Source organism: Nerophis ophidion, linkage group LG19, assembly GCF_033978795.1.
Source record: "Nerophis ophidion isolate RoL-2023_Sa linkage group LG19, RoL_Noph_v1.0, whole genome shotgun sequence".
Taxonomy (NCBI): Eukaryota; Metazoa; Chordata; class Actinopteri; order Syngnathiformes; family Syngnathidae; genus Nerophis; species Nerophis ophidion.
In genome coordinates this window covers 21,849,089-21,868,575 of record NC_084629.1, presented here as the reverse complement: position 1 = coordinate 21,868,575, position 19,487 = coordinate 21,849,089, and the positions used below count along the sequence as shown (strand labels likewise).

The 19,487-nt window shown below is 35.8% G+C and overlaps 2 protein-coding genes across 5 annotated transcripts in view; both read right to left on the bottom strand.

The window, feature by feature from the left end:
* trim45 (tripartite motif containing 45) overlaps positions 1-2,449 on the bottom strand; it is a 22,614-nt gene extending 20,165 nt beyond the window's left edge. The window contains exon 1 of one of the 2 annotated variants that reach the window (XM_061879533.1): positions 1,026-2,449. In XM_061879533.1, coding sequence (XP_061735517.1) covers positions 1,026-1,471 — 446 coding nt within the window. In that variant the 5' untranslated portion in view covers positions 1,472-2,449. The remainder of the gene's footprint in view (positions 1-1,025) is intronic. The other variant, XM_061879532.1, reaches the window with a different exon arrangement.
* A 914-nt stretch (positions 2,450-3,363) lies between these two features.
* vtcn1 (V-set domain containing T cell activation inhibitor 1) overlaps positions 3,364-19,487 on the bottom strand; it is a 29,987-nt gene continuing 13,863 nt past the window's right edge. The window contains exons 2-7 of one of the 3 annotated variants that reach the window (XM_061879530.1): positions 18,521-18,608; positions 18,352-18,438; positions 17,165-17,229; positions 9,514-9,870; positions 6,336-6,587; positions 3,364-3,706 (exon numbers count right to left, since the gene is read on the bottom strand). In XM_061879530.1, coding sequence (XP_061735514.1) covers positions 3,588-3,706; positions 6,336-6,587; positions 9,514-9,870; positions 17,165-17,229; positions 18,352-18,383 — 825 coding nt within the window. In that variant the 5' untranslated portion in view covers positions 18,384-18,438; positions 18,521-18,608 and the 3' untranslated portion in view covers positions 3,364-3,587. The remainder of the gene's footprint in view (positions 3,707-6,335; positions 6,588-9,513; positions 9,871-17,164; positions 17,230-18,351; positions 18,439-18,520; positions 18,609-19,487) is intronic. The other 2 variants (XM_061879529.1, XM_061879531.1) reach the window with 2 other exon arrangements.

The window sequence follows — 19,487 nt, the reverse complement described above, 5'->3', positions numbered from 1 at the left end:
GCCAAGGTTCCGATTACTTCACATCAAATATTCCACTAAGAAAAAATATTTTTGGTGGAAGATTTTGCAAATTTGGTAAATAAACAACCCCAAAATTTATATTTTGTTGTTTTCTTACTGTACCGAAAATTAACCAAACCGTGACCTCTAAACTGAGGTAGGCACCCAACCGACATTATTGTGTAATGTTACACCCCAAATATATATATATATATATATATATATATATTTATATAAATATATATATATATATATACCCACCGGTATATATATTAGCTTTAGAACTTCGTTGTGAAAATCTTCTTCCGCGTCTGTGGAAACGCTTCCCGCCCACACTGCTTGGTGCCTCGTCTGAGCTGCTGTGACGTAGATGACCATAATAACTAATTAGATGACCATAGTAACTAATTAGATGACCATAATAACTAATTAGATGACCATAGTAACGAATTAGATCAGTGGTCCCCAACCTTTTTGTATCCGCGGACCGGTCAACGCTTAATAATTTGTCCATGGGGGGTCCTTTTTTTTTCTCTTTTTTTTTTTTCTTCTTTGTCATGAAAAAGGGACGTTATTGTTATGAAAAAGGTAGTTTTTTGTGGTTGGTGCACTATTTGTAAGTGTATATTGTGTTTTTTATGTTGATTTAATAGAAAAATTAAAAAATATTATTTATTTATTTTTTTTTAAATAAAAAATTCTTCTGCGGCCCGGTAACAATCGGGCCACGGCCCGGTGGTTGGGGACCACTGAATTAGATGACCATAGTAACTGGTATATCATCCATAAGCGTAGATTCCAACCATTGAAATACTTTGTATAGTTGAAGACTTACGGTCATTTGAAAACATCTCTGCACATCATAATGGAAGCTACACTTTCCATCTTAAAGATCTAAAAAAAAATATTTGGGAATGCCCGCTGGGCCAGTTTGAAAAGCTCAACGGGCTGCATGTGGCCCCCGGGCCTTAATTTTCCCAGGTGTGTCGTAAAGTGAGAGTAAAGTCGTACATGCAGAAGAGTACCTGTGCGCTTGATAACAGAACTCGCACAAGTTGACGCAGCAGACGTCACAGCGGCTCTGGGCGCCAGTCTCTCCGCACAGGTCGCATCCCAGCGGGCCGTCGTTCACCAGAGTCTCCAGGAAAACCTCGTCCAGCGCCAGGTGGTCAGTGCTCAGCCCGGCCGGCCCCGACGGCGGAAGCCGCACCTCGGAGTCACACTGGGGGCAGAGCACCGTCACGCTGCCTTTCTCGACTCTCTCCGCCCCGCCGCCGTGGTCGTCATTCGGGCCGCCCCGGTGCCGACCTGGCGCGCCCCCCGAGAAGGGCTCCAGCTGGCTGATGCAGTCCAAGCAGAAGGTGTGCAAACAGGGCAAGATTCTGGGCTCCCGGTACAAACCTCCGCACACCTTACACACCGCCCTGGGGGTCTCCGACTCCTCGCCGCCTTCTCTAGTCGAAGCGGACATTGTTCGAGACACAACCCAAAAGCGCGGTTCAACTCGGTCCGAAATGGAGTCGGTGTTGGGGGAAAACTTTGTTGATCAACTTAATCGCTCAAATCAAAGTTTTGAGCAGGAAACAACAAGTTTTATCAACTTTAGCTCATCCGTTAAATCCCATAGGAATGCAATCCTCGGTGTGTTCAGGGCCCCCAAAGGGAAATAGGACACCTCAACACCGGCTGGCCAATGGAAGGCCGCCAAGCCCCCGCAGGGGCGGTGCTAACACTTTCAGGGACGCTGATCGGCTCCCTCCAGTGGCTGATTTTAACGTCCACATTTATTTGAACAAAAATGAAGCACGCACATTTCGTCACGGTGGAAGAGGGGTTAGTGCTGCCTCACAATACGAAGGTCCTGACTAGTCTTGGGTTCAATTCCGGGCTCGGGATCTTTCTGTGTGGAGTTTGCATGTCCTCCCCCGTCCTCCCACTTCCAAAGACATGCACCTGGGGATAGTTTGATTGGCAACACTAAATTGACCCTAGTGCAGTGGTTCTTAACTTTGTTAAAGGTACCGAACCCCACCAGTTTCATATGCGCATTTACCGAACCCTTCTTTAGTGAATGTTTTTGTTTTTTTTAGTTATGTTGTTTTACTGGTGCACAAAATGAACCGTGCATGAACATCACTTTGTTCAAAGAACAACACCAACACAGTGCGTGAACTCACAACAAATTACACAACTATAAACCAGATGGAACATTAGCTGGAACATCGTTTGGGGGTATCCATAACACGCCGATAGGGAGAAGTTATTATTTACACGATGAGTCGGGTGTGTCTTGACCTTCGCCGAACCCCTGAGGCCGACTCACCGAACCCCTAGGGTTCGATCGAACCCAGGTTAAGAACCACTGCCCTAGTGTGTGAATGTGAGTGTGAATGTTGTCTGTCTATCTGTGTTGGCCCTGCGATGAGGTGGCGACTTGTCCAGGGTGTACTCCGCCTTCCGCCCGATTGTAGCTGAGATAGCCACCAGCGCCCCCCGTGACCCAAAAGGGAATACGTGGTAGGAAATGGATGGACGGATGGAAGCACATTTAGAAAACAAGTTCATCCATCCATCCATTTCTACCGCTTATTCCCTTTAAGGGTCGCGGGGGGCGCTGGTGCCTATCTCAGCTACAATCAGGCGGAAGGCGGTGTACACCCTGGACAAGTCGCTTCCTCATCGCAGAGAAAAAAAAAGTCAAATGGGACAAGATTGATAAAATAAATACATATTAAAAACTTTACTCAATTATTTCATTAACTAATTTTAAATGTATTCTAATTTAATTCAATTAAATACATAAATGGGTTACGAAATATATCAGCAATTTAATATACTGTATTCCCTTGAATTGCCGCCGGGCCGCTAATTAATTTAAAACCTCTTCTCACTCCTGCGCTTACCAAAGGCATGCGGTAAAAGTAAGCATGCGCTAATTAATTTAAAACCTCTTCTCACTCCGGCACTTACCAAAGGTATGCAGTAAAAATTTGAGTGTCATGTAAGCTTGGGCCTTAAATCCTACTGAATAGCTCTAAATCTTCTTCCATTTATGTGATTTCAAATTACCGGTATTGAAATCAACGTCCTCCATTTTGAAAATGATGACAGGGGAAGTGTCACGAGTCTGACCAGGCGGTAATACTAAGCATGCGCTAATTATTTTGGGAAGCAAGTTTGACCCGGCAGTAATTCAAGGCAGGCGCATACCACATGCCCTGCGGCAATTCAAGGAAAAACGGTACATTTATTTGTGCAATTGTTGAATTCATAATTTTTCTAATTATTAATTAAAATATACAGTCTATATATATATATATATATATATATATATATATATATATATATATATATATATATATATATATATATATATATACATATATATATGTTAAATTTGTGTCAGCGCTTCATACATTTTTTTTACCCTTCAAAGTCCGCTTCATTGCAGTTACAATTAATTGACTGACTGAAGTACTTATTTAAAGATGTACTTAGTTTTGACACATCTTCTAATGAATATAAAATCAAAGTAATACTGTTGTCTCCCCAATATTCTTTGCTGGGACTAATGATAAAATGAGTAATTAGTCGAGCAGATAAAGGACGATGATGCAAAAGATGCATGAGGCCACAACGTAACGTGACGCCATCATGGCGGCCGCGGGGTCAAAGGTGAAGCGAGTTCTCGCTGACACTTCAAAGCCTGGGGAAAAGAAACAAATGTTCAACATAGTATTGGGAGAAAACTGACACTAAAGTTGCAAAGTTTATCGACATTATATTTAATATATATTTTTATAGATTTTTCCATTACTTCCACTATGGAATATAGTTCTTTTTTTGTCCACTAAAACTACAAAAAATACTGTATTTAATGTTTCAACACACACAATTGGTACTTTTATTTTATTTTATGTTTTTTTCATGTATTGCATGTGTATTTATACTTTTTATTATTTTTTATTAAATACATCTATAATGGAAAACGTATTTTAGTTTTATGTTGGGTTTATTAGTTTGTTTTACCTTTAATTTAATTTTTTTGAATCAGAATTTTGAATGTAATTTATAACTTAAATTTTTTATTTTTTTTTATTTTTAGCTTTTATTTGTTGACTACCGTAATCTCTTTTTAAATGGTTGCGGGCGAAACCATGGTTAATTAATTACCTGCAAAGTAGGAATCCTTCAAATATTTTTTTAGAGCTAGAGAATATTTGTATGTATTTTTAAACAAAATTAGAGCTGTCTTGACATGAAATAAGTAACAACCAGTAGTCTCCTTTACAATTTAAAGGGGACTGATGCTAAGCCAATCAGTGGCCATTATACTGAACAGCACACTCTGATTGTTTTGGCTTCTTCTAGCGGGCAATATATTGACTTATTTTTGACACAATAATGCTTCATTATCGATATGATAAATAAATAAATTCAAATAAAAGAAAAAAATATACACATTTAATCTGAATTTTGGATATGGAATATTTGAAATTTTTTCCCAATTCCATTTTTGTATCAGAATTTTCAGTATATTGTTTTAATTCATAAATTTCCACATAAAACCTGATATTTAACTGTAATTTTCATGGTTTTAAGTCTGATTTTTCTTTTCAAAATGAATACAAATATGTTTCGTTTCCTGTACTTCCTGCTAAATTTTCAATACACTTAAAAAAAAGAATACGGTACTCCATTTTTATCTGCATTTTTCCTCCGTGCAAAATTTCCCAAAAAATCAAGTATAATGTTTTTATTTTAACAAAATGTTTCTTTTACTGTGAATTTGTCCATGCATTGTTATGCCTGAAAATGTTTTATTATTGGTATAAAGAATAAATGTGAATTTTCGCAAATATTTCGGATTTTTACACAAAATATTTTTTTCAGCAAATTTTTTTTTTTTCTCTAAAAATGTGACAGGATGTTTGTAAAAGTAATTTTTTTTAGACATTGTTATGCCTGAAAATGCTTCATTGTTGGTGAAAAATAGAAATAAAGAAAAATTATCTGCACATGTAATCAGAATTTCTGAATTTTCTTTTAGATTTTTTCACAAAACATTTTTTTCAGCAATTGTTTTCATCTGAAAGTGTGACACATTTTATTGTAAAAAAAAAAGACATTTTACTTGAAAATGCTTCAATATTGGTTAAAAAAAAAAAACGTAAAGAAATTTTAGCCTTTTTTTTTTCATCTGAAAATGTAAATGTTGGGAAAAATATATATTTTTAGACATTGTTATGCTTGAAAATGCTTCATTATTGGTATGTATAAAATATTCAGCAAAAAATCGATACATTTAATCTTAATTTCCTCAAATATTTTAGATTTTTACTCTATATTTTTTCAGCATTTTTTTTAAAATCTGAAAGTGTAACACAATGTTTAAAAAAAAAAAAAATATATATATATATATATGACATTTTGTGCTTGAAAATACTTCATTAGTAAAAAAATTAAGAAATTAAATTAAAGAAATAATTTACATATTTAATCTGAATTTTCTCAATTATTTTAGACTTTTACACAAAATATTTTTTTCAGCAATTTTTTTCATCTGAAAGTTTAACAGAATGTTTGTAAGAAATATATTTTTTTAGATAGTTTTATGCTTGAAAATGCGTTATTGGTATATACATATAAATAAAAACAATCTACATATTTAATCTGAATTCTCAATTATTTTAGAATTTTACTCAACATATTCTTTCGGCATTTTTTTTTTTAATCTGAAAGGGTAACATACTATTTGTAAAAAATATATTTTTTGACAATTTTATGCTTAAAAATGCTTCATTAGTAAAAAAAATTAAAATAAAACAGACATTAAATTAAAGGAATAATCTTCACATTTAATCTAAATTTTCTAATTTATTTTAGATATTTACACAAAATATTAGTTTCAGCAATTTTTTGAATCACAGTGTAACAGAATGTTTGTTAAAAATATTTTTGACATTTTTATGTTTGAAACTGCTTCATTATTGGTACAAAATGAAAATTAAATTTAAAGAAGAAAATCAACACATCTAATATGAATTTTCTCAATTATTTTATATTTTTAGTCTATATATTTTGTCAGTAATTTTTTAAATCTGAAAGTGTAACAGAATGTTTGTAAAAAAAATAAAAAAAAAATCCAAATTTTTATGCTTGAAAATGCTTCATTATTATTATTAATGTTTTTTTTTTTTTTATTAAATCAAAGAAAACATCTACACATTTAATATGAATTTCCCTTTTTTTTTTTTTAGACTTTCACACCAAATATTTTTTAAACAATTGTTTTTTAATCCAAAGGGAAAAAAAACACTTGGTCAGCAACTGACCTGTCACCGTGGCGTCGGCGTGCGCGGTCACCAGGCGGTTGTCGATCCTGCAGGTGTACGTGTCGCTGTCATTGATGGGCCGCAAGGTGCTGACTACGCGGAATGTTTCCGCAGAGATCTCCTGGAGCTCGGTGATGGCCGGCAGGTCGCCGCCGTCAGCGTGGAGCCACGTCACGTTGGGCCTGGGCGACCACCTGCTGGCCTCCGCTCTCAGTCCGCCGTCTGACAGGGTGAAGGTGGGCGCTGTGAAGGCTGACAGGGGGGTCATGTGACCAACACGTTTATAACTGATTATACTTGGAATAATCATCAAATATTGTGAAGGACAACTATTTAAAAATAGATCCAATTGAATGGAATGTTCACAGAATCTCATTGAAAAAGATCTATTGTCAACACATTATCGCTAAAATATGAAAGACTGATTTTTGTTTTGGTTTTTCATACTATCCATCCATCCATCCATTATCTTCCGCTTATCCGAGGTCGGGTCGCGGGGGCAGCAGCCTAAGCAGGGAAGCCCAGACTTCCCTCTCCCCAGCCACTTCGTCTAGCTCTTCCAGGAGGATCCCGAGGCGTTCCCAGGCCAGCCGGGAGACATAGTCTTCCAACGTGTCCTGGGTCTTCCCCGTGGCCTCCTACCGGTTGGACGTGCCCGAAACACCTCCCTAGGGAGGCGTTCGGGTGGCATCCTGACCAGATGCCCGAACCACCTCATCTGGCTCCTCTTGATGTGGAGGGGCAGCGGCTTTACTTTGAGTTCCTCCCGGATGACAGAGCTTCTCACCCTATCTCTAAGGGAGAGCCTTGCCACCCGGCGGAGGAAACTCATTTCGGCCGCTTGTACCCGTGATCTTATCCTTCCGGTCATGACCCAAAGCTAATGACCATAGGTGAGGATGGGAACGTAGATCGACCGGTAAATTGAGAGCTTTGCCTTCCGGCTCAGCTCCTTTTTCACCACAACGGATCGGTACAACGTCCGCATTACTGAAGACGCCGCACTGATCCGCCTGTTGATCTCACGATCCACTCTTCCCTCACTCGTGAACAAGACTCCTAGGAACTTGAACTCCTCCACTTTTTTCATACTACTTTATTGTAATTTGGAACAAAATCTGGTGTTGTTCTATTATTCAGAATTTTTGACACAATTTTTGACGCCTAAAAATAATTTAAAGTTTTCATTTTTGTTTGGTTGTTTTACGTTTTTTCCATTTTTCCATCTGAATTTGTATTCATTGTCTAGATAGTTTCTTTAAAACTATTTTTTGTATATATTAAAACCCAGAATTGTATTATTTTATTTTTCAAGTTTTCCATCCAAATTTTGAATAACTTTTCTCGAGAAATAAAATTTTTTTATGTAACAAGCCCTAGATTTTTTTTATTTTTTCTATCTGAATTTTTCATAGATTTTTCTAAAAAATGCATTATAAAATATTGGCAAGTAATAAATCCCAGAAATATTCATAAAAAATATCAGTGTGTAAATAAGCCAGAATTGTATTTTATTTTATCAAAATTTTTGTATCACATTTTTTTCAAGATACATTCATAAAAAATATTTGTATTCAATTAACCTAAAATGTTATATTTTATTCATCTGAATTTTCTAAATTGTTTTTTTTTTTGTTTATATGAAATCCCCCCGCCCCCCGTTTTCATTTGACTCTTTTAATATATTGACTAGAAACAATATTTAAAGAATATGTGTATGTTTTAAAATCCAGAATTGTATTTGTTTTATTCTTCCATTTTTTTCCAAGAATAAGTTTAAGAGAATTTTTTTTTTTAATTGTGTATACACACCTCAGAATTGTATTTGATTCTCAGTGTATTTAAAAAAAAATCAAAATTTAAATGGATTTTCCTGAGGAACCCATTATAAAATATTTGTATGTAATCAACCCCAGAAATTATTTTTTTGTTTTTTTCATCTAAATTTCCAATACATTTCCAAATAAATTCATAAAAAATATTGGTCAGCTTATAACACCAGCATTTTATTTGTTCATGTTTTGATCTAAATTGTCAACCCATTATAACAAATATTTGTATGTAATAACATTTTTTTTTCTCATTTTATTTGTTTTATGCTTCTAGTTTTTCCAACAAATTTTTTAATAACTTTTCTAAAGAAATTCTTTAAAAAAATGTTTGAATGGAACAAACCGCAGGGCTGTGTTTGTTTGATTTCCATTTTTTTCTATCTGAATTTTTTAATAGATTTGATTGAGAAATCCATTATAACATATTTGTAAGTAATAAATCCCATGAATGTATTTATCTATTTTAAAATCTGAATTTTCAATCAAAAATTTCATAGAAAAAAAATATATATATTGGTGTGTAATATAAGCAAAACTTGTATTTTATTAAGTTTTTAATCTACATGTTTAACCATTTGTGTCAAGAGAGGTTGATGCCAAATATTTTATATAATAAACACATTTTATTTTTGCATTTCATCATTCAAATGAGAAAATCTTTTTTTTTTTTTAGAAATGTATACGTTACGTTAAAAACATTTGAAATATTTACCCCAGCCCATTTGTTCATTTGAATTTTCAATATATTGTTGTAATTCAAATATATTTTTATGCAATAAACCCAAATTTTAAAAAATGTTTCCCCCTCCATTTTTTCATTCGGAATTTTTAAAAAGAATTATTAACAAAAATAATTGTATGTGATTAAACACATTATTTTTCCATCTGAATTTTCAATACATTTTCATGAACTTTTTAATGATTTTTTGTTTTTTTCCCATAAAACCTGACATTTAACTATTAGGTAATTTTCCTTTTTCGTGATTATTCTTTTGAAAATTAATACAAATATATTCAGTTACCTGTACTTTTTTTCAAACAGTATATTCAACTTTTATTTGCATTTTTTTATTTTTTTGCAAATTTTCCTTACAAAATTCGGGTAAAATGTTTTTTTTTTAAAACCAAAATGTTTGTTTTAACCATGAAACTTGCTTATTTCATTATAATTGTTTATTTAATAAAACAAAATATTTAATTAAAATAGTTTATTTCTTTAAAATGATTTATTTCATTAAAAGTGTTTATTTTATTGTTGTGTAACTCAATGCATTGTTGTTTATAATGTTGTGTTTATGGCGTTCAATACCAAACAAAAGAGCGGCCTGACAGTTGAGTGTGAGTACCTGCTGTCCTCAGGCGGATGTTGACCTCGCCGCTGCCCTCCGAGTACCTGACGGAACATGTGTACTCGCCCTGGTCCGCGCGTCTCACGGTCCTCAGCAGCAGCGAAACGTTCCCTCTGACCACTGCGTCGGTGAATAGCTCAGCCCTGCCTCTGTACTGAGAGTTCTGGTCGCCATTGCTCTCGGCGCCGTCTTCATAACGAAAGACGACTCCGGTCAGCGACGCCTTCGTCCACGTGACGGAGACCTGCCTGAAGCTTTCCTCGCCGTCTGCTGGCAGGAAGCAGCTGAGGACGTGATCTTGGCCCAAGTTGGCCACAGGAAGTCTGTTGAGACTCTGGACCACCGACAAGGTGCCTTAAAGACACAAAGTTCAGCATGTGGAGAGTCAAATTAACTCTTTTCTTCAAGTCGTCAAAAGTTTTCATGTTCATGGTCAAAAATATAAAGATGAATAGTCAAAAGTATAACGATTCATTGAAGTATAAAGATTCACAGTCAAAAGTAGAACGATTCGTAATCAAAAGTAGGAAGATTCATACTTAAAAGTATAAAGATTCATAGTTAAAAGTATAAAGTTTCATAGTAAAAAATATAGATTCATTGTCAAGGGTATAAAGATTCATATAGTCAAAAGTACAAAGATTCATCGTCAAAAGTATGTTTCATACTCCAATATATAAAGATTCGTAGTCAAACGTGGAAAGATTCAGTGTCCGAAGTATAAAGATTAATACCCAAAAGTATTAAGATTCGTCATCAAACATATAAAGACTCATAGTCAAAAGTATAAAAATTTGTAGTCAAAAGTATAAAGATTTGAGGTCAAAAGTATAAAGATTCATAGTCAAAAGTATAATGATTCATCATTAAAAGTATAAAGATTTATAGTCAAAAGTATAAAGATTCATAGTCAAAAGTATAAAGATTTATAGTCAAAAGTATAAAGATTCATAGTTAGAAGTATCAAGATTTATAGTCAAAAGTATAAGGATTTGTAGTCAAAAGTATAAAGATTTGAGGTCAAAAGTATAAAGATTCATAGTCAAAAGTATAAAGATTCATACTTAAAAGTATAAAGATTCATAGTCAAAAGTATAAAGATTCATAGTTAAAAGCATAAAGATTTATAGTCAAAAGTATAAAGATTCATAGTCAAAAGTATAAAGATTTATAGTCAAAAGTATTAAGATTCATAGTCAAAAGTATAAAGATTCATTGTCAAAAGTATAAAGATTTATAGTCAAAAGTATAAAGATTCATAGTTAAAAGCATAAAGATTCATAGTCAAAAGTATAAAGATTTATGGTCAAAAGTATAAAGATTTATTGTCAAATTATAAAGATTCATAGTCAAAAGTATAAAGATTCATAGTCAAAAGTATAAAGATTCATAGTCAAAAGTATAAAGATTCATAGTCAAAAGTATAAACAATTATAGTCAAAAGTAAAAAGCTTCGTAGTTAAAAGTATGAATATTTATAGTCAAAAGTATAAAGATTCATAGTCAAAAGTATAAAGATTTATAGTGAAAAGTATAAAGATTCATAGTCAAAAGTATAAAGATTCATAGTTAAAAATATAAAGATTTATAGTCAAAAGTGTAAAGATTCATAGTCAAAAGTATAAAGATTTATAGTCAAAAGTATAAAGATTCTTAGTTAAAAGTATAAAGATTCATAGTCAAAAGTATAAAGATTCATAGTCAAAAGTATGTTTCATAATCAAAAGTTTAAAGATTAATAGTCAAAAGTATAAACAATTATAGTCAAAAGTAAAAAGATTCGTAGTTAAAAGTATAAGATTAAAGACAATGCGTCCCAGCTACAACTGGATTATAGTAATACAGATACGACTGTATATACGGCGGATACTGCAAATATCCAAAATAGTTTCTCTCGTTTTGATGAAATAACATTAGAAGGATTGTTACAACGTGTAAATGGAATAAAACAAACAACATGTTTACTTGACCCACTTCCTGGGAAACTTATCAAGGAGCTTTTTGTATTATTAGGTCCATCAGTGCTAAATATTATAAACTTATCACTTTCCTCGGGCACTGTTCCCCTAGCATTCAAAAAAGCGGTTATTCATCCTCTCCTTAAAAGACCTAACCTCGATCCTGACCTCATGGTAAACTACCGACCGGTGTCTCACCTTCCCTTTATTTCGAAAATGCTCGAAAAAATTGTTGCAGAGCAGCTAAATGAACACTTAGCGTTTAACAATCTATGTGAAACCTTTCAATCCGGTTTCAGGGCAAATCACTCGACTGAGACAGCCCTCGCAAAATTGACTAATGATCTATTGCTAACGATGGACTCTGATGCGTCATCTATGTTGCTGCTCCTCGATCTTAGCGCTGCTTTCGATACCGTCGATCATAATATTTTATTAGAGCGTATCAAAACACGAATTGGTATGTCAGACTCAGCCCTGTCATGGTTTAACTCTTATCTTACTGATAGGATGCAGTGCGTCTCCCATAACAGTGTGACCTCGGACTATGTTAAGGTAACGTGTGGAGTTCCCCAGGGTTCGGTCCTTGGCCCTGTACTCTTCAGCATCTACATGCTGCCGCTGGGTGACATCATACGCAAATACGGTATTAGCTTTCACTGTTATGCTGATGACACCCAACTCTACATGCCCCTAAAGCTGACCAACACGCCGGACTGTAGTCAGTTGGAAGCGTGTCTTAATGAAATTAAACAATGGATGTCCGCTAACTTTTTGCAACTTAATGCCAAAAAAATGGAAATGCTGATTATCGGTCCTGCTAGACACCGACCTCTATTTAATAATACAACTTTAACATTTGACAATCAAATAATAAAACAAGGTGACTCTGTAAAAAATCTGGGTATTATCTTCGACCCAACTCTCTCATTTGAGTCACACATTAAAAGCGTTACTAAAACGGCCTTCTTTCATCTCCGTAATATCGCTAAAATTCGCTCCATTTTGTCCACTAAAGACGCCGAGATCATTATCCATGCGTTTGTTACGTCTCGTCTCGATTACTGTAACGTATTATTTTCGGGTCTCCCCATGTCTAGCATTAAAAGATTACAGTTGGTACAAAATGCGGCTGCTAGACTTTTGACAAGAACAAGAAAGTTTGATCATATTACGCCTGTACTGGCTCACCTGCACTGGCTTCCTGTGCACTTAAGATGTGACTTTAAGGTTTTACTACTTACGTATAAAATACTACACGGTCTAGCTCCAGCCTATCTTGCCGATTGTATTGTACCATATGTCCCGGCAAGAAATCTGCGTTCAAAAGACTCCGGCTTATTAGTGATTCCTAGAGCCCCAAAAAAGTCTGCGGGCTATAGAGCGTTTTCCGTTCGGGCTCCAGTACTCTGGAATGCCCTCCCGGTAACAGTTCGAGATGCTACCTCAGTAGAAGCATTTAAGTCTCACCTTAAAACTCATCTGTATACTCTAGCTTTTAAATAGACCTCCTTTTTAGACCAGTTGATCTGCCGCTTCTTTTCTTTCTCCTATGTCCTCCCCTCCCTTGTGGAGGGGGTCCGGTCCGATGACCATGGATGAAGTACTGGCTGTCCAGAGTCGAGACCCAGGATGGACCGCTCGTCGGGACCCAGGATGGACCGCTCGCCTGTATCGGTTGGGGACATCTCTACGCTGCTGATCCGCCTCCGCTTGAGATGGTCTCCTGTGGACGGGACTCTCGCTGCTGTCTTGGATCCGCTTGAACTGAACTCTCGCGGCTGTGTTGGAGCCACTATGGATTGAACTTTCACAGTATCATGTTAGACCCGCTCGACATCCATTGCTTTCGGTCCCCTAGAGGGGGGGGGTTGCCCACATCTGAGGTCCTCTCCAAGGTTTCTCGTAGTCAGCATTGTCACTGGCGTCCCACTGGATGTGAATTCTCCCTCCCCACTGGGTGTGAGTTTTCCTTGCCCTTTTGTGGGTTCTTCCGAGGATGTTGTAGTCGTAATGATTTGTGGAGTCCTTTGAGACATTTGTGATTTGGGGCTATATAAATAAACATTGATTGATTGATTGATTGATAAAGATTCATAGTTAGAAGTATAAAGATTTATAGTCAAAAGTATAAAGATTCATAGTCAAAAGTATTAAGATTTATAGTCAAAAGTATAAAGATTCATAGTCAAAAGTATAAAGATATATGGTCAGAAGTATAAAGATTTATCGTCAAATTATAAAGATTTATAGTCAAAAGTATAAAGATTTATAGTCAAAAGTATAAAGATTTATAGTCAAATGTATAAAGATTCATAGTCAAAAGTATAAAGATTCGTAGTTAAAAGTATAAAGATTCATAGTCAAAAGTATAAAGATTTATAGACAAAAGTATAAAGATTCATAGTTAAAAGTATAAATATTTATAGTCAAAAGTATAAAGATTTATAGTCAAAAGTATAAAGATTCAGAGTTAAACGTATAAAGATTCATAGTCAAAAGTATAATGTTTCATAGTCAAAAGTATAAAGATTTATAGTCAAAAGTGTAAAGATTCATAGTCAAAAGTATAAAGATTAATAGTCAAAAGTATAAACAATTATAGTCAAAAGTAAAAAGATTCGTAGTTATAAGTATAAAGATTTATAGTCTAAAGTATAAAGATTCATAGTCAAAAGTATAAAGATTTATAGTCAAAAGTATAAAGATTTATAGTCAAAAGTATAAAGATTCATAGTTAAAAGTATAAAGATTTATAGTCAAAAGTATAAAGATTCATAGTCAAAAGTATAAAGATTCATAGTCAAAAGTATAAAGATTCATAGTTAAAAGTATAAAGATTTATAGTCAAAAGTATAAAGATTCATAGTCAAAAGTATAAAGATTTAAAGTCAAAAGTATAAAAATTTATAGTCAAAAGTATAAAGATTCATAGTCAAAAGTATAAAGATTTATAGTCAAAAGTATAAAGATTTATAGTCAAAAGTATAAAGATTCATAGTTAAAAGTATAAAGATTATAGTCAAAAGTATAAAGATTCATAGTCAAAAGTATAAAGATTCATAGTCAAAAGTATAAAGATTCATAGTTAAAAGTATAAAGATTTATAGTCAAAAGTATAAAGATTCATATTCAAAAGTATAAAGATTTACAGTCAAAAGTATAAAGATTTAAAGTCAAAAGTATAAAAATTTATAGTCAAAAGTATAAAGATTCAAAGTCAAAAGTATAAAGATTTATAGTCAAAAGTATAAAGATACATAGTTAAAAGTATAAAGATTCACAGTCAAAAGTATAAAGATTCATAGTCAAAAGTATAAAGATTCATAGTCTAAAGTATAAAGATTCATAGTCAAAAGTATAAAGATTTACAGTCAAAAGTATAAAGATTTATAGTTAAAAGTATAAAGATTCACAGTCAAAAGTATAAAGATTCATAGTCAAAAGTATAAAGATTCATAGTCAAAAGTATAAATATTCATAGTCAAAAGTATAATGTTTCATAGTCAAAAGGGGGATCACAACCTCGGTCTGCCAATCCAGACTTCCACGCTATGTGGAACAGATGTGTCAGCCACAACAGTCCCACAATATCCGGAGCCTTGAGGTATTTGGGGAAAATCTCCTCCACTCCTGGGGCCTTGCCACTAGGCAGTTTTTAACTACCTCAGCAACTTGGCTCTAGTCATGGACATGTCCACATTTGTGACCTTATACTCTGACTCCTCCACTGAGGGTGTGTCTGTAAGAGTGACAAGATCCTCAAAGTATTCCTTCCATCGCCCAACTCCCCAGTCGTGGTCAGCAACACCATATACAGTGTGGACAGGGCACTGCTTCCCTCTCCTGAGGCGTTGGATGGTTTGCCAGAATCTCTTTGAGGCCGACTGAAAATCCTGCTCCATGGTCTCCCCAAACTCCTCCAGCGCCCAATTTTTTGCCATCGCCGACATCGTGGTTTGCTTGGCCTGCCGGTACCTGTCAGTTACTTCGGAAGTCCCAAAAGCGAGACGTGCTCGGAAGACTTCCTTTACCTCTAGTGTTCACCATCGGGTTCGGAGGTTGCCGCCACAACAGGCACCAACAGCCTTGTGACCACAGCTACGATCAGCAACAGATGCAGTTAAGGTATGGAATACTGCCGATTTGGACTCAATGTCCCCCACCTCCCTCGGAATGCAGTATAAGCTCTGCCTGAAGTGTGAGGTAAAGATCTGGTGGACAGGAGCCTCTGCCAAGCGTTCCCAGCATGCCCTCACTAAACGTTTGCGTCTGCCAGGTCTGTTCGGCATCCTGATCCAACTCACCACCAGGTGGTGATTAGTTGATAGCACAGCTTCTCTTCACCTGAGTGTCTTAGACATGCGAACGCATATCTGATGGTACGACTATGACGTGGATCATCGACCTGCGACCTAGTGTGTCCTCATGCCATGTGTACTTGTGTGCACACTTATGTTTGTCCATGGTGTTTGTTATGGACAAACCGTGGCGAGCAAAGAAGTCCAATAACAGAACACCACTCTGATTCAGATTGGGAAGGCTGTCCCTCCCAATCACACCCCTACAGGTTTCGCTGTTGCTGCCAATGTGAACGTGGAAGTCACCCAGTAGAACAAAGCAGCACCCTCTTGCACTCCCTCCCTCCTTGGGGCGGCATGGGTTCCAGGTTTGATCCCTGCTTTTGCCATCCTCGTCACTGCCGTTGCTCCCAATGCCACCCACATTGGTTTAAAATGTAACTGAAAGATGTAGACATTGGGTTTCACTATGTAAAGCGCTTTGAGTGTTTAGAGAAAGGCGCTATATAAATATAATTCACATTTCACACTCCAGGGACCCCAAGAAGGCCTGGTACACCTAACTGCCACAGTCAGAGCCTGCCTCCCGACCCGAAGGCGCAGGGAAATCACCCTCTCGTTCAATGGAGGTGACTCCAACACAAAGGCTAAAAATAATCCCACTCCGACCCTTCGCCTATCCTCCACGGCAACTCCAGCGTAGAGCAAAGTCCAAACCCCCTCCAGGAGTTTGTTTTCAGAGCCTATGCTATACGTTGATGTGAGCCTGACTCCATCTACATCAGTGGTCTCAGACACGCGGCCCGTGGGCCAATTGCGGCCCGCGAGACGTTATCTTTTGGCCCCCACCTTAATATGAAAGTTTATTGTTAGTGCGGCCCGCGAGTTTGATATGAATGGCGCTTGACAGCGTTTTGTTATTTGGGTCCAAAATGGCTCTTTCAACGTTCTGGGTTGCCTACCCCTGCATTAGTGGAAAAGCGGCAAATGAGTGAAAGCGACAGAGACATTGCCATGGATACGAGGGTTTTCACACCGCGACACCTGTCCGTCAGTAATAACAGTCCCCGATAACCTAAACGTTTTTTTTAAGAAATCTTTTCTTGCGGCCCAGACTCTGCATCCAGTGGCCTCCAGGTGAATTGAGTTTGAGACCTCTGATCCACACGGTATCTCTCCACCTCGCGCACAAACTCAGGCTCCTTCCCCGCCTGAGGGGTGACGTTCAATGTCCCAACAACCAGATTTGGCAACCAGACTCCCATGAATCCCCCCTGCAGGTGGTGCTTCTGTGGGGCCCTCCAAAGTGTGAGGATTCAAAAGTATACGGACACTTTATGATTCATATTTCATCGCAAGTGGATCATTACTTTTGCACACATGACTTACCTGAGAGGGTCAAGGCCAGGATGAGGATGATGAGGACCGAGAAGATCACGACGAGCGTGGTCATGCTGCACACGCACACACACACACACACACACACACACACACACACACACACACACACACACACACACACACACACACACACACACACACACACACACACACACACGCACACACACACACACACACACACGAATAAAACGCCAATTTCAAAACTCATTATTGAATATTTGGATTTGCTTCGAAATAATAATAATTAAAAAAAAAAAGCGATTCAGATCTAATTCAATGTTTCCAAGCACTCTTAAAATAGTCGTCAATGAGGACTTTTTTTGTCCCATGATACAAAGCTTAAATTTGGAATCTGACAGAGCAGAAAAGAAACAAAATGCAACAAAATAAGTTTTATTAGTAATCTTAATCAAACTCAGGTCAGATCTTTATCCCTTTAATGGATAAAGGATGAAAACTCATTTTGTGCACATTTTTCTGAATAAAAAAACCCTGACATAATTACATTAAATGGGCTTTGAAAGGGTTAACATAAATCCAAAAACAGCTTTTAGGATTTAAAAGCAAAAATTGTGGAAAAAAATAAAAATATCCAACAATTTTTAATACACTCTTTTTTTTGTTTACTGGGCTACAATTGTAAAACATATAAATGAAATTATAAATAAAAAAAAATATACATAAATAAGTAAAAATATGAATAAAAATAGTCAACAAATTTAAATAAAAATAATATCATAAAATAATTATTTGTAAAACTTAAAATGAGTTATGGCCAAAAATAGAGTAAAAATTTACCCAAAAGTACAAATAAATCCCTAATAAAGGGTACAGTATAAATACGGCAACATTTCTTAGCAGAGTTTTTCGTCTTGACGGTACTTAACTGCTTTTAAATTATGTACAGTATGCACTAAAAAGTTTTAAAGAAAACATTTTGTTTGAGTTCAAAATATAATTAGAATGAAACATTTTAATAAATAAATATAAGTAAGGAATAAGCGGTCGAAAATGTATATATATATATATATATATATATATATAGATATATATATATATATATATATGAATGGATGGATGGATATCAGCGGTGTTATTATTATCAACATTTCTGGAATTATCACAAACATAGTCAGCACTTTAACGCAGAACACAACAGAAGTTTCCATGCTCACGTGTAGAAGATGATCTGTCCCAGAGACGCCATGGTCGCTCTCAGGACGTCTCGGCGAGGTCAAGTGGGACGCCAAATATTTCTTTCCCTGAACCAGAAATGAAAGATGCAGAGGGTATGAAAAAAAAAAAAAAAAAGAGACTTGCAAGTACACCAAGAGTCAATATTACCTCTTGAGGTGTGGTCACGGTCGTCTCTTTGCCTGTTTGGCTTATCAAAATAAAGCTGCTGTCTTCTGGCAGGAGAAAACACGAACTGCTGGGAAATACAACACACTACGAGCATTATTATTATATTATTTCTTATTTACATTTGGACTTTTATTTATTTTTTGGCTAATCCTGATTGATGGGTTATAGTACTACAGTACTTGGGGGAAGGGGATACAATAAAAAAATGTAAGCGACGTAATTTTTTCTTTTGCACTAAATTATACTGAGTTATCAATTAAGAGGAAAACAAATGAAATGCATGTTTGCCTGTGTGCAACGAGTATTGTATGGAAAACAATACAATAGAATGTAGTACTACATAGATAGATAGATAGATAGATAGATAGATGGATAGATAGATAGATAGATAGATAGATAGATAGACAGACAGACAGATAGATAGATAGTACTTTATTGATTTTCAGGAGAGTTCCTAAGGAAAATTAAAAGCTAACAGCTACAGTATTTTTATGCGATAGTAATGTACAGTATTTACCTCGGAAAGGCTGCTTTTCCGTCAAACACACCATCCGCAGCTTCACCATATTTTCATGGATAAATGTCTGCCATTTTTTTAACATCCTTTGCTGGAGTTATTTGCTAATTCTGATTCTGTATGGTGAAGACGAGCAGTGCTACGCTCCAAGAGCTTCAACAGGTTAGCTACCTACACGCCCTGGCCTTTTTTTTTTTTTTAATTCAATGACTACTAAAAAAAAAAAGGGTTATACTTGTATAGCGCTTTTCTACCATTAATGTACTCAAAGCACTTTGACACTATTTTCCACATTCGCCCATTCACACACACACTGATGGTGGGAGCTGCCATGCAAGGCGCTAACCACCACCAATCAGGAGCAAGGGTGATGTGTCTTGCTCAAAGACACAATGGACTTGACTAGGGTGGTAGAAGCTGGGGATCAAA